Source organism: Amphiprion ocellaris, chromosome 6, assembly GCF_022539595.1.
Source record: "Amphiprion ocellaris isolate individual 3 ecotype Okinawa chromosome 6, ASM2253959v1, whole genome shotgun sequence".
Lineage (NCBI taxonomy): Eukaryota > Metazoa > Chordata > Actinopteri > Pomacentridae > Amphiprion > Amphiprion ocellaris.
In genome coordinates this window covers 34297936-34313951 of record NC_072771.1, presented here as the reverse complement: position 1 = coordinate 34313951, position 16016 = coordinate 34297936, and the positions used below count along the sequence as shown (strand labels likewise).

The window sequence follows — 16016 nt, the reverse complement described above, 5'->3', positions numbered from 1 at the left end:
AATCCAGTAGGCTACAAAACATTATCTTAATTAACTTTTGATATAAATGCCTCTCCATCATAGAGATTCCTGCTGGGGATCCTGGTGGCAGCTCACACACATCTTACATGATTAGAGCCCCAACAAAATTAGCAAAGGATCTCAAAGAATCAGTTGTCCCCACAGGTACGTTTGTCACTTAATTTGTAAAATGTGGCCGTCCAACCCATGTCTGCTTTGTGAGAAATTAAAGAAATCCTGGAAAACATAACTCATGAACTCAGTCATGTGCAAACTCAATGATTGATTCTGCTAATCAGTGATAACAGCAGCAAAAAAAGTGATTTATGTGTGACTTTTTAAAAAAATCTTAATTCAACTCAAAAAGTCTTAAAATACACATGAATCCGAAATTCGGTTCAGATTATAGCATTTTAGGACACTGTTCATGACAGGAGTTCCAGCTAAACGCTTGAATTGCTTTTGTGTGTGTGTTTTATGAGTCAAAACAGCAGAAATTTAATAGGAGGAAAATGAAGTTCGCTGTTATCTCCACTTAAATGGATTAATCAGTAGAGGATTATTAAAAGACAAAGGAATCGGCTGTCGGTTTTTGGTTATGGGTCTTTATTGGCCTCCATGAACCATGTTTAAACAATGACAATAGCAAAAAGAAAAACAAATTAAACAAAAATACCTTCAGGGTTCATATCCACTAGCACCTCATCTGCCTGTAGTATGTTCAGCTGCTGCCTGTGTTCCTCCTGCTGTAACTAGACAATAGCTGAACACTGTAGGATACAACTCTTTTGCTTGTGAGGTTGGTTTTCTTTTGTACAGTCAGACATAGCCACTGTAGAAGTCCTTTATTATTTTTATTTTACTATTTATACTGCTTCCTTGCTGAGCTACTGCTTCATCCCAGAGGAAATGTCAGACTTTTTAGAAGTTATATGCATTGCTTTGTTAACAAATTGGTTGAATGTGTGCATAAATAATATGGATTTAAGATAGTGTATTTATTTCACTCACATGTTATTGCAAGACAGGATGTGAGAGAGGACATCTACAGTGGCTGGAAACTTCTTAGAAAAAATAAAGCAGCACCATTAATGCAGATCCTCTGTGGTCACAGAGTCTAACAAGTAAGTATAACAAGTCTAAGTGACAGCATATGCTATAAAATGACTGAATCCTGCAGCTCAAAGTCACCCACCTGTCTCAAAACTTTCCTCATTAGACTTATCTTCATATAAAACAGTTTTGCATTATTGGACTAAAATGAAATGGAATCTTCCTGTCCTGCATTATGTGGGAAATTGAGAAAGTCAATGTTGTTAGTATGAACTGAACACACTGTGAGCTCAGTCACCTTCCTCCTTACCGCAACGCCCTTGCTTGTCCTGGCGCTGTATAAATATCACCTTGATAAAAAAAAAAAAAAAAGCTGACACAAATTGGTTAGGGTTTAGTCGGAGATGGACTGCCAGGAGATACAAGGCATTCAGTTTCCTTTTTTCAACAAAACAGCCTCTGATGTGTAAAATAATAAGTAACATAAAAAACAACCGTGCGTTTGATTCTACAAAACTTATCGGTTCAACATTGCTGGTGGATCCAAATTTGCATGAATTAACACATAAAACTGTCATCTATAACTACAACCTTCTGACTCTAACGCTTCTGAAAATAACAAAGAAGCCAAACCTTTGTGTTTTTAAAATAATTCCTCCTGGGATTAAGCAGTAGCTAAGTAAGCATGCAGTAAAAATTGTGATCCTTCATTGTCATTTGTGGTTACATACAGCAGATTCCTTCCTCCGGCATTAAATAAAAGCTGAAGTACCCCTGAAATAATCTTTCAAAAATAGTCTTGGATGTTTTTTTCATTTTATTTTATTTTATTTTTTAGTTGACAACCATACTGTTTTAAAGTTTAAAAAGAAAACAGGAAGAATGGGTGTCCAAGGCTGTAAAGTATGATTAAACTCACAGCACGTAAAGAGTCAAAAAGGGTTTTCATTTGAGAGAATTGCTACACTTATACCTTTTGAACTCGGACCCATTTAGCTGATCCTTCTGATCACAGCAGTCTTGTAACTACATCAGAGTAGGCTAGATACAGTAGTGTGTCCACAACATACAGTATAGCTGTCATCATTAGTCAAAATATCTATTGCTTTGGTGGAGGCCGTTCAGCCAGTTTTGTTTTCCTCCCATTTGGCGTCAGCTCAGGACTCTTCTCTGCGTCTATTCTAAGCTCCTTTTTCTTTCTGGTCAGTTCTTTTCTGTTTCAGACCCAATAATTTGGGTTGCGATTTCACTGTGCATCTTTACTATCATATTATGTATTCTTGTTCAATAAATGATTGAAAATAGAGAAGCTGAGAATCTGTAATAAATCCAGATTCTGCATTTGTTTTCCCTTCGGATGAACCCACCGATGAATATCCCAATATTTAGTTTGGTTTTCTTTCAGAAATGGACCTCTCATCAGACTCACCATCCTCAAGCAATTTTGAAAGTAATGCCTGATGGATTTCCTCCATTTTTACATCTCATTATGGAGGTAAATTGACTCCTACCCTGTACAAAGACAAGAACTCATTCAATACTCGAAACAAAGACAGGAAACATCTTTAGAAAAAACCCCAGTAAGATCACTTTCACATTGTGGTGGTAGATAGTATTGTGTACCATATTTGCACTGTAAAATGTACAAAATATCACCATGTTGTTGGCTAGTGACCTGCAATCTTATTCACAAGCACTTTGAAGCATGTTTATTTATTTACAACATACAGTGTACTCTGAAACAGTAACACATTTATAAATAAATATTGCAATCTTAACAATCTTACAGTTCTCCTTTTTTTTATTGTCGGTTCTTCATGACTCGTCACCTGAGCTTAACGAAGGTGAGGCAACCTCTGCCTGTCCTGTCTCCTTCTGTTCACTTATTCTTTTATGTGCTATCATTCACCAGCAGGTCTGTTATTTTTCAGTCTTTGTCCTTGGCCTTTCTTCCCTTCCTCACCCTCTCAAAATGTCAATTTAAATAAATAGATATCTAGGAGAGAAAAAAACTGGATCATATATTCTTAAAATCTTAATAAATCTCTGAAATAAAAATCTACAATTAATATCTTCCCAAATTAGGAAAAAAAAAATAAACATAACAAGGCAAAACATAATCAAAACCTTCTATTTATCAAAAAGGACAAACAAAAGGAAAAAAAATATAGTTATAACAACGCTCAGCAAGATGTTTCATATCTGTTAGATATTCATTCCATTTTCATTTATATTGTATTGTCATTCAGTGTATCCTGTTAGCTCCACGTACAACACTGTAGGTACTGCTGTCTGTCTTGCTGCCTACATGGTACATTTTGTTTTAAATGATCTTCATTATTAAGTCTTCATTTGGGCTTTGCAAAAGCCCAAGCAGCCTCCTCTTTGTGTGAGACACCTCAGTCCCCCTTTAGTTTACAGACAGTATTTCACAGTAGTTCACTGTGGATTTTAGTTCACAAAGGTTCTACTGCTGTCCAATCACAGATGAGGAGAGGGGCCAGGGGACGACGGGATTGGTTCTGAATACAGGGAGAACGTCGTCATTGGCTGCAGGGGTTCAGGAAACATAAATTAAGCCTCAAATATGGCTAATGTCCTTTCCTGTTGGTAATTGTGCAAGATTAAATGCCTCTGTCTTGGATCCAAGGGAGAAACAGTCTTTTGCATGACATATCATTATCCAACTCTGAACACGCTCTGCTGTTTGAGGAAAGAGCGTGATTGCCTGAATACGAAGCCGAAACGGCAATTCCCACGACTGACCGCAAAATGCCTGAATTTCTAGTCGAGTACTTGGAATATATATATTTTTTACATTTCACATTTTACTGATGAGCAATGCCAAAAGGAAAATGGGCCACATGATTGAACAAGAACAGACAGTATCTTTGATGTGAACCTAATCTTCAGAGAATTCAGTGATTCTTTATGCAACCATTCAGCAGACTTGGCAGATAAATGATATAAATTAAAAAAACTAGATCAATAATTAATCAACAGCTACAGCCAATGTTGGCAATATACCATAAGAGTAAAAAAGACTTCTGAAGTCAGGACATGATGTAAGTTCTTGCCATCCTCATTTAAATGTATAGTGGCTTAATAATGTTTGTCCAATAACATACCCTGAATTTACTGTATAATGTATGTTTACAATGGTTTACTGGTTTTCTGAAAGCAAATAACCAATAATGGCTTTATTATTGATTTTTACACTAATATTTTCACAATAAATAATACAAAACAAACTCAGAATGTTAATTATTTGCTACCATTAATTTTAGTGTGAGCTAGTGATGACTTTATGCTTTCCACATCCTAAGAGAACCTAAATGGAAGCATCCCCAAAACTGTCTGTTCAACACTCCTCTAAACTCTTCACCACACTTCATGTTTCCTTTACTGGTCTCATATTCCTCCCATTCTCCCTCCATTAATCCATTGCAAAGGCATTACAGGTGAATTGTACTCATTGTCCATCCTCCCTCCTGCATTCATCCTCTGCCCCTACATTTCTCAGTCTCTCTCCCATCAGTCACAGATTGTCTTGTAGCCTCTCCATGTACGTTCTGATTTCTGACTGACCCAGGTCCATATCCTGACACACCCACTTGATGTCATCCTCGCTCCCATTGGTCACCAGGACTGAAGAGTTGGTGTAAGGGCCTCCGCCACATGAATTATCATTGGGCAGAACAGTGGCAAAAGATGTGAATTTGACTCGTTTGCGTTTGGCGGCTGCAACTGCGGCTGCAGCCGTGGCTCGGGGGGAATTATTCAGATGCTCCGTTTGGCCAGTGACGTCTTTGCTGCCAGTAGTGATTGCTGAAAGGCACTGATGTGGTTCTGGGACAGATCTGGGCAACGTTTGTCCGTGGGTGATGCCCCGGTGTCCAATTGTGCCACCGCTCCCACTGATGGTGCCCATTCCTGAGCCCACGCCCATCACCAAGGTGTTACCGGCCCCGTTCAGCAGGTACTTGTTCTCCTCGTATCCTCCGTCGTTTCGGTCGATGATGGTGGTGCATTCATCAGGCAGCCCGCCCTGGCACTGTTCAGAGTGGTCGGCTAAGAGGTCGGCCTCGTTACCGAGCCACACCCAGTCGTGGGCATGGTTCATGTTGCCTCCTGCCTCCAGCACGGGCACCTGCTTGTGACGATATCTGCAGACAAAAGATGATAATCAATCAGCAATGAAGGTTAATTTTTAACAAATACAGGTTTAGGCTGCAGTGATTTCAACCAGAGAAAATGGACAGTTTTTCTTTAAGCTATCGAAAGGTATGGGGGCACAGCTGTAAAGAGATACATCAGATGCAATTTTATATTACTTGATCAAAGTATGGTAAAGAAATTCAAATTAAACCTGAATAACACTGAGTTCAACAAATACTTGGACCAAAAATGTTAGATTGAACATTCAGAAAAATTCAGAGGAAACAACAAGCACGACTGGATTTAGCCAATAAACAAACAAACTGCCTATTAACATTAGATGTCTGGTGCATAGATCCATTCTCACTTGCACATCCATGATGTAAATGGATTTAAGCCTTAATATTTACTCCAACATTTGCCCTTTATTATTGAGTTTATATGCTAAGCTGAAATTAAAATTTACCTGAAAGCAAAGCTGACACAGTTGATGAGGAAGACCATTATTGCCAGGCAGAACACTCCCAAAAGAGCATACATCCCAATCTCCAAGTCTGATAGGCCTCTGGTGGTCTGGGCCAGCTCACTGTTTCCAGTCCCTGGAACCTCCACCTGTGCTGGGTAGCTGCTGTAGTCGCCTGCTTGGTTGGGACCACTGCCTCGACTGCTGCTGCTTCCACCACTGGCAGCTTTGCCACCTGACGCACGACTGGTTACTGTGCTCTTGGTTGTTGTGCTAACCTGGAGAATGAAAAGGAGAATATGCACATGGTTATTTCAAAAGCAGGTTTTTGCACATTATTCACCCAAATGCTACATTACCTTTCCCATCCCCAATCAGTTTTTGGTACTAATATGCTGGCTTTTCACCACAACATGAAGCCCTGCATCTCTACGTAAACAGCACAACCAATACGGAGAACTCAACAACAGCCCTGTAACAAAATTATAATTTCATAAATGACAAAAAAATCAAAAAGAAAAGCTGGAATCGACATGTAGAACAATTCTGTTGCCAAGTATCCAAAGGTGTAACAAATACTGGAAAAAGAATGGTGGCTCTACATACCACACATATACACATTTAACGTTTTGTCCATACTCGTGTCTTATCTGCAATGCCTGCAGTTGATCCCAGCTTAGTCAAATAGGTCCTGAGTTTTTGTCCTGTGACTGCTGGTCAAAGCTGAATTAGGGCTCTCAACAGATTTTTTTTAAAATTTATTTATTTTTTTATTCTTACAGATTCTGGCTAGAACAAACATTTATTTTCAGTGAATTTTTATAGAAGACATGTAGAATAAGGTAATTTCAATGAAATAGCACAAAAGTGGAGATGTCTCAGATAAGTTTAAAAATATATATATTTAGTTAATTTTGCTTTTAATCCAATGCAAGACATTTAGAATATATGGATGCCAGTACCATTTTAGTAAATACTACGCATTCTTAGTATTGTAGACTAGCTGTAGTATCTTTTCTGGCTTCAGACTGTAGCGACATGAGGAGACGAGCACTTCAGTGGTGGCCAACAGGGAGCATTGTGGGAGTTTAGCTAGTAATGGAGCACAAAAATTTTGATGAGGCCAAGTGACTTCAGGCCAGTAAACAAGATTTTTTTTCCACGTTTTTGCGTCGCGCCAGATTTAAAGAATCAGTCATGGGTTTATACCGATACTGATGAATTAAAATTCCTGTGATTGGGGATATTACTAAATTCTCATTAATTTGGTTAAGATTTCTAACAGAATAACATATCACAAATAATCAAAGAACCATCAGCAAGTTGAAAATGTAGCTCTGATAAAGAGTGCAATTTTGGCATTTTTTAAAAAACAAACAAACATGCATTTCAGGCCCACTGTTGGGTCTTGGGTATCAAAGGGTTAATGTGTACTGCATTTTTTTCAGCACTGATTAAAACGTCATTCAGATAATTTTAGGCTTTTATTGAAATCACAGATCTGTTAGTGTTTATGTCATTCAGTCACTGAGCTACCAGAGAAAACAGTGATCCTATCCAGTGATGAAACAGTAAATTAAGACTATGGTTTAACACAAATGTCCTTTAATTCCGTCCTTCTCGGATCCATTTATTGTTTCCTCCCACCTTCCTCATGGCTCCTTCCTCTCGGTCCACTGCTGCACTGTTAGACTTCCACTCTCCATCCTTTGTCCGTTGTTCACTGGTGCTGTTGTCCATCCCTCCATCATCCAGTCCACCTCTTCCCATCACTCCTCTTTCCTCGCTCTTTGCTCCAAACTTAACAATAACATTTCCAATTCCAGATGCCAGCACACTCTTCCTCTTGGACTTCTGGCAAGTCTCAGAAATTACCATCTCTACACGAACCAGAGCTCCCTGCCCGTCACCTTCTGCTACTAGAATTGGCCAGTGCTGTTCCTAATTGACAGAGACAATGTGAAGATGAACAAGCAAGTGCACTTGGGGTTAAGTTATGCTTTGTGCAGAATTACCTGAAAAATTTTATTTGTAAAACTGAGACAGTAACAGTTTGACCCTTGTGCTATTTTAACTTTAAAGCAAGCAACTCGTACCTGATTGGTAACTGAAATGACACTTTCATCCAATGAGACAGCTGAGAGGAGGAAGTCCTTGGGATCATAGATGTCAAGTGGTGTCACTGAACCATCACTGTACTGGATCCATGCACTGATCACAGCTTCCTGAATGAGAGAAATAAGGAGGACAATCACAAGTCAAGCTTCCATATGCAGTGCTTGTTGAAGTATTCACCCAGTTGGAAGTTTTCCCTTTTTATTGCTAGTATAGTATAGTATAGTGTAGTATAGTATAGTATAGTATAGTATAGTATAGTATAGTATAGTATAGTATAGTATAGTATAGTATAGTATAGTATAGTATAGTATAGTATAGTATAGTATAGTATAGTATAGTATAGTATAGTATAGTATAGTATACAGATAGTATTCACCGTTTAAGTCAATATTTAGTAGATGCACCTTTGGTTGCAATTAAAGCATTGACCCTGTGTAGATAGGTCTCGATCAGCCTTGCACATCGGCACATTGCAATTTTACCCAATTCTTCTTTGCAAAACTGCTCATTCTTTGTCAGTTTGCACAGGGATCATAAGTGTACAGCCCCTTTTCAAGCGCTGCCACAGATTCTCAGTTTGATTGAAGTCTGGGCTCTGACTCAGCCACTCCACAGCATTCACTTTGTTGTCTTTAAACCACTTCTGTGTAGCTGTGCCGTATGTTTAAGGTCATTGTCTTGTTGGAAAACAAATCTTCTCCTAAGTTGCAGTTCTGTTGCAGACTGCATCAGGTTTTCCTCCAGGATACTTTACTGCATTTATTTTACCCCCTACCTTCACCAGCTTTCCAGGGCCTGCTGCCGAGGAGCATCCCTACATTATGACGCTGCCACCACCATGCTTCACGGGAGGGATGGCATGTTTGTGATGATGTGTGTTGTTTGGTGTCTGCCAAACATAACGTCTAGTTTGAAGACCAAAAAGTAACATTTTCATCAGACTTCAGTCTCCCACATGCCTCCAGGTATACTGTAGTGCAGCTGTAATATTAGCTTTTATCAACCCTGGCTTTCTCTTTTCCACTCTCCCATAAAGCTCACTAGTTTTTCTTGCACACTTGAGACACATCGACTACATTCAGATGATCTCCGTTCACAAATTTTGTGACTTCTAGCACCAACTGACTGCACCTGCGCTGAATTAGATGAGTCATATCATCACAGGTGATGGAGGACTACTAACTAGTCCCACCCTGCTGTCACTGCTGCTCGGAACATTCACAAATCTTTCTATATTTGTTTGTTGATCTAAAAGAATATCGACATCACTGATAGCTGTTTACCTGGAAAGGAATGAAAGCATGTAGCATTGTTGATTTGCCATCCACATTTATTTCACTAAATTACATTTAAACCAGCAGTAATTGACATTGTTATATGACCAAATATCAAAAATTTCCATTTGAAAGAGAATAAAAAGATGAATCTTGTGTTGACTTGTGTTCACATTTTCTACATGGATTCATGTGTTCCCGTTGCCCCCGGGTGGCCCAAAACAGTTGATAAAGGTTCAAGTTTTTGCCGCTCAATACAATAGAATGAAGAAAAGGAAATTTATATTCATTAGATGAAAGGACCTGATAGATTTCAAGATCCCAAGCCTTCTGCATCAATGGGCCTATAGCTCTTTTTGTGAAACCTGCTTTTCTGAGAATATGCGAAGTAAACATATTCATTGGTGGTGGCCTTGGTGGCTTGACAGTGTGGTCTTCAATGTAATGGAAACAAATAGCATGTTGTGACTCCTGGAGGAAGACACAAAGGGAGACATTTACACTCCCATATATCCACCCACACATGCACAAAAACAGTTAACATGTAAACATCGACGGCTAACACCTAAACACTTCTTTTCCAGAACAGACACGTTTTATCTGTTTTTTCTACAGTCTTCATCTCTTACATTACAATAGTATATTACCAACAATATTCTACCAACAGCTTATCTATAAATAGAAAACAAAATTCAGCAGAGGGTTCATTTTTCTCTGCTTGTCTTTAAGTGATCCTTGCACACTAATTTCCCTTAATAAAAACCTTTTGTTTACTTTAATCAAAACACAGAAAAGACTGGGTAGGTATAACACAACAAAAATCTCTTTACAAAACTAATTAAGATCCAACGAGAGGAACGTTGCTTTATCTCTTTCCCTCCTTTTATGTTCACATTAAATTGTCATTTTCTCTGCCTCCTCCGCTCCCTTTTTTCCCTGCCTTTCCCCTACAGTCTTGTGTTTTTATATCTTTTCATCCTAATTTCTTCTCCTCCTTACTTCCCCCACCACGGTTGCAACATCTCTCCACAGGTAATGCTGAATGACGCAGATAAAAGCTGCTGAACGTCTGAATAATAATGCAAGATCAGAACTGTATTTTCAGTGCGATGAGCTGCTTCTCGTTCCAATTAGCCCTCAGATATAAATTATGATGGTAGCTATTGTTTGATTTAAAAAAAAAAAAAGAAAAAAGAAGGAGGGAGAAGGGGATTGTGGGGAGAGAAGAATGAGGGAAAATAGCTTGAGACAGTGTGACAAAATAACCCATGGCAATGTGATTAGAGTCCAGAATAGCTTGTAACATGGTGCCCTATGGTAGGTATGTGGGCGGAGGTGACTGTGTTTGGTTCTTGGTGTGGTGAGGAAAAGAGAATGACAAAATGCATATAAAAATGGTAATACAATTTTAAGCTTCATTTTTGTGGACACATACATAGCTTGACAAATGTTTTGCTGTGACTTTTTTTAATGGATTATATTTTAGGTCTGGAGTTTCACAAAAGAAAAACAACTGTAGACCTTCTGGCGAGTTGTAAATGTAGCTATAAAGTGTTATAACTTGCACTTACTCCTAATTAGAGCCTCATTATGAGATACACAGCAGTGAGATATTTAGGGGTGTTACTGTAAAGATAGGACCAACTTAAATTATTGCCCTGCTGTCACTGCTGCTCGGAACATTCACAAATCTTTCTATATTTGTTTGTTGATCTAAAAGAATATCGACATCACTGATAGCTGTTTACCTGGAAAGGAATGAAAGCATGTAGCATTGTTGATTTGCCATCCACATTTATTTCACTAAATTACATTTAAACCAGCAGTAATTGACATTGTTATATGACCAAATATCAAAAATTTCCATTTGAAAGAGAATAAAAAGATGAATCTTGTGTTGACTTGTGTTCACATTTTCTACATGGATTCATGTGTTCCCGTTGCCCCCGGGTGGCCCAAAACAGTTGATAAAGGTTCAAGTTTTTGCCGCTCAATACAATAGAATGAAGAAAAGGAAATTTATATTCATTAGATGAAAGGACCTGATAGATTTCAAGATCCCAAGCCTTCTGCATCAATGGGCCTATAGCTCTTTTTGTGAAACCTGCTTTTCTGAGAATATGCGAAGTAAACATATTCATTGGTGGTGGCCTTGGTGGCTTGACAGTGTGGTCTTCAATGTAATGGAAACAAATAGCATGCTGTGACTCCTGGAGGAAGACACAAAGGGAGACATTTACACTCCCATATATCCACCCACACATGCACAAAAACAGTTAACATGTAAACATCGACGGCTAACACCTAAACACTTCTTTTCCAGAACAGACACGTTTTATCTGTTTTTTCTACAGTCTTCATCTCTTACATTACAATAGTATATTACCAACAATATTCTACCAACAGCTTATCTATAAATAGAAAACAAAATTCAGCAGAGGGTTCATTTTTCTCTGCTTGTCTTTAAGTGATCCTTGCACACTAATTTCCCTTAATAAAAACCTTTTGTTTACTTTAATCAAAACACAGAAAAGACTGGGTAGGTATAACACAACAAAAATCTCTTTACAAAACTAATTAAGATCCAACGAGAGGAACGTTGCTTTATCTCTTTCCCTCCTTTTATGTTCACATTAAATTGTCATTTTCTCTGCCTCCTCCGCTCCCTTTTTTCCCTGCCTTTCCCCTACAGTCTTGTGTTTTTATATCTTTTCATCCTAATTTCTTCTCCTCCTTACTTCCCCCCACCACGGTTGCAACATCTCTCCACAGGTAATGCTGAATGACGCAGATAAAAGCTGCTGAACGTCTGAATAATAATGCAAGATCAGAACTGTATTTTCAGTGCGATGAGCTGCTTCTCGTTCCAATTAGCCCTCGGATATAAATTATGATGGTAGCTATTGTTTGATTTAAAAAAAAAAAAAGAAAAAAGAAGGAGGGAGAAGGGGATTGTGGGGAGAGAAGAATGAGGGAAAATAGCTTGAGACAGTGTGACAAAATAACCCATGGCAATGTGATTAGAGTCCAGAATAGCTTGTAACATGGTGCCCTATGGTAGGTATGTGGGCGGAGGTGACTGTGTTTGGTTCTTGGTGTGGTGAGGAAAAGAGAATGACAAAATGCATATAAAAATGGTAATACAATTTTAAGCTTCATTTTTGTGGACACATACATAGCTTGACAAATGTTTTGCTGTGACTTTTTTTAATGGATTATATTTTAGGTCTGGAGTTTCACAAAAGAAAAACAACTGTAGACCTTCTGGCGAGTTGTAAATGTAGCTATAAAGTGTTATAACTTGCACTTACTCCTAATTAGAGCCTCATTATGAGATACACAGCAGTGAGATATTTAGGGGTGTTACTGTAAAGATAGGACCAACTTAAATTATTGCTTTGTTATTGCATGTAATACAAACCTAAAGGCAGTGAGGTGAGTACGTATGTTTATCATATTTGCAAACTATATTTTAAAAGCTGACAACACTGTGAGTGTGTGATATATTGCAGAGATTTTGATATTATGACCCCTATGTGTGAGCAATTGTATTACTAATAATATAGTGTCAGAAATCATGCATTTTATTTATAAGAAATTCAGTAAAAAGACTTGGTTTAAGATCAGGGCAAGGCGGGTCAGGATGAGGCAAGTGCCAGTTAAAAGTTAGGGTAAGTCCACAGGAAAGTAATGTAATGTAATGACTGCATGTAATATTCTTGCGTGTGTGTGCGTGTGTTTGCAAAGTATCTTGTACCTGTTTCGGTGTGTGCAGCAGGTCTGTCGCTGTAGTTGTCAGCTGTATTGCCTGTGAATTTCCAGGACTCGCCGTCATGCTGAGGGACAAAGATGCAACCAGCTGGACTCCCAGGTCTGTGATGGTGACCTGGACACAAGAACGTGTTTGTCACTCATAGAAACAGCCACTGAAGAACGTTTGACCTGTTTTCCCCCACTTTAAGTGGCAAGAAAAGACAAGGAAAGGATGCTTGGTTACAAGATGATGAAGATGTCCTCCAGTGAAAATCTATTTTTTACCTTGTTAACATGTCCATATGGTCTTTTAAAAGATGCTATAAGACATATCATGATTGAAATAAGGTGTTAACTGTATTGCTGAGCATTTCCACCTTAAAACTGCAGTGTACCAATGACCATCTCAAAAACATGGACTCAAATTTCCAACATTTCATATGCAACAAATCTAAGGAACCAATCCTGCCAACTTGCAGGTAGGGTTTCTGTATCATTATTCTTCTTAAGAATCAGTTTCAGGGTGAGTTGACATAGATTAGAATTCGTGGATCCACACATCTTTTTTTAGAAGGGGATTATTGTCATGGAAAAGAGAAATCTAAATGTCTTCTTAGGGGTTAAACCAATGGTCAGGGAAAGTAAATGTTTAAATCAGGCTTGATTGAGCACCTTTGTGGTATAATGAGAATGTGATGAGCTCTATGAGACAGTTAGACAGTTGAAAGAGTAACACAGTACATTAGCAAAATAAAAGCGAGCTCATTCAATGACATACACTATCTAGAACTGACATTCAACATGCAAAGTACAAGTAAACCTTAAATGACTCATAACAGATGATCTAATAAAGGCAACCAAGTCCTGTTATGGTTTGCTGCATCATGACACGGCCCAACGCTGTGCTGCTCAGTATACAATATTTATGAATAAGTTGGGTTCGCTGGAGCTACTCGAATAAAAACGTGTTCATTTGCTCTGTGAGCCACTTCGGATGTTGTTCCCTTTCAGATGCTACGAAGCTCAACAACCTTTTCCTTGTATAACCAATGATCTGCAAGATGAAGACACACAGTCCTAATACATACTAATAGAGGGCATCTATAACACATAAACATAAAAAAAGCAATACATTATAATACCTTGTCATCCAACACGGTCACAGTCTTCTCTGCCAGAATAGAGTCAGACAGTGGAGACAGAACCTGCAAAGAAAAATCAAACAACACATGATTAGTTGTAATAGTTGTTTATCTGCTTGCCAATCAAAGTAAAAAAATAAAAAATACTCTACTGACAAGTTGGTTGTTTGAAAGATTGAAAGACAGCTTGTGTTTCATAATGTTGCAGAATAACTGAGGGAATAACAAGGTGTTTTGGATTGTCTTAGTACAGATTTATTATAGGCAGGGCTGGAAGACAAAAAAGGAGCAAAATGTTAACAGTGTACAGTAGCTGTAGTTAAAAAAAACTATTGTTTTACAGATCTTAGTTGTTTTGTTTAATTTTTAGATAAAATTAGTAAAAATCACAGAAAAAAGTATTAATTCACACAGTAACCATAAAAAACAGGACAAAACTCTTTAATGTCCACAAGTAATTTAATTTATTCTTTCATCTAAAATTACTAGGACAGGGCACGTTAATGTGTTATGTCAACTGTTGGTAGAGATAGATTGACATAAAATTTCATTTATAATTGCCCAAGGATCAATTCTATATATTCTATATATATTATATATATATATATATATATATATATATATATATATATATATATATATATGACATACCCTAAAGATTACACATTTTTCTAACTGCATTGAAAATCTGCCAAAAAACTATATTTTACAGATGTTTGCAGTTATTTGTAGGAAAACTGTATGTATTAAGGAAAGAAAAACGGTAAATTATTTAAAACCTTCCACAGTTTTGATAAATCACAGATAACAAACTTGTAAAATCTCAGATTTAGAGAGATAATAAAAAATAAAAATAAAAAACTAACAGGCCAAAATTTGACATAACATCCACATGAAAAATATGTATTTTTATAGATAGTAAAATGCCACTGTTTTTTTTACTGCATTTGAATCTGCCAGAAGTCTTTACAGACATTTACCATTATTTGAAAGTAAAACAATTTCTAATTATAGATAATGTTTCGTAAAAAGTATTCATTTACATGTTCAACCCTGCATTTTTACAAATTGTAATTCTTTTACAGTGTGTCACCTTAAAATTACACAGTTTCACTTGATTTAAATCAGCTCTAAATCCATAATTAGATATTCCAGATATTTGCTGCAGTTTTTACTGTATACATACCTTTTAAATTATTTTTTCTGGCATCCTTGTTGAAAGATTTTTATAATTTTTTTTTCTTTTAACTAAATCTCTTTTACAGTACAGTTAATTCCACAGAGCACAGGGCTGCACCAACTGGCAGTAAGTTGGGAAGCCAACACACACAGGCCGATCAAGTGACTCATGTCGACTCTACACGGTATGTTATCTATCTTTTCTGTCTTTAAAACACCTGCAAACACACGCCGGCAAACACAGACCTGTAAAGGCTGATGCTGCTGGTATCGTCTGTTTAAAGATAAGGCAGTTTCAGAACCACTGCTGCTGTCATTTTACATCACACAGAGCAACACAACTCTAAGTAATGAAAACATCTCTGCAGACGTAGACGCACAGCGTTCCCTTCTGCATTCCAGCTGTGCTCCACTGTGTCACCATTCAACTGAGGCAACAAGGCCAAAACTAAAGAAGACTAAAACGAGAGGGAAAAAAAGAGCCAATGAAAAGAGGAGGGAGTGAGTGTAAGTGAGATGGTGAGCTAGCAGGAGAGAAGTGAAATGGAGTAGGTGTCAGGGAGAGAGAGACAATGACAAATAGAGGAGGACAGAAAAGTGAGAGGGCGCCAAAAGAAGGAGCATAAAAGAGATTTGGGTGCACATGGAGGGAGGGAGGGAGCCACAGACAGACAGTGATAGAGATTAGGAGCCCTGTGCTGTAGTGTACGACTCCGCGAGGCGACAGGAGGACAGGCAGATCTGATTGGTGTACAAAGAAAATCTCTCAGCGAACGTGTCGGGGCGTCAAACTCAATCCCACCCCCAGCGAGGTAACAAAAATGCGATGATTGACGGCTCTGGGATTGCTCTTCAAGACCGACGGAGAATAAAAGG

The 16016-nt window shown here is 38.0% G+C and overlaps 1 protein-coding gene across 1 annotated transcript in view; it reads right to left on the bottom strand.

Moving 5' to 3' along the window:
* Positions 1–585: 585 nt before the first annotated feature.
* Positions 586–16016, bottom strand: part of si:dkey-215k6.1 (transmembrane protein 132C) — a 283845-nt gene continuing 268414 nt past the window's right edge. Inside the window, exons 11-16 of the mRNA XM_055011657.1 lie at positions 13962–14024; positions 12824–12952; positions 7771–7899; positions 7322–7615; positions 5678–5952; positions 586–5219 (exon numbers count right to left, since the gene is read on the bottom strand). Of these exons, the coding sequence (XP_054867632.1) occupies positions 4592–5219; positions 5678–5952; positions 7322–7615; positions 7771–7899; positions 12824–12952; positions 13962–14024 (1518 nt within the window). The 3' untranslated portion in view covers positions 586–4591. The remainder of the gene's footprint in view (positions 5220–5677; positions 5953–7321; positions 7616–7770; positions 7900–12823; positions 12953–13961; positions 14025–16016) is intronic.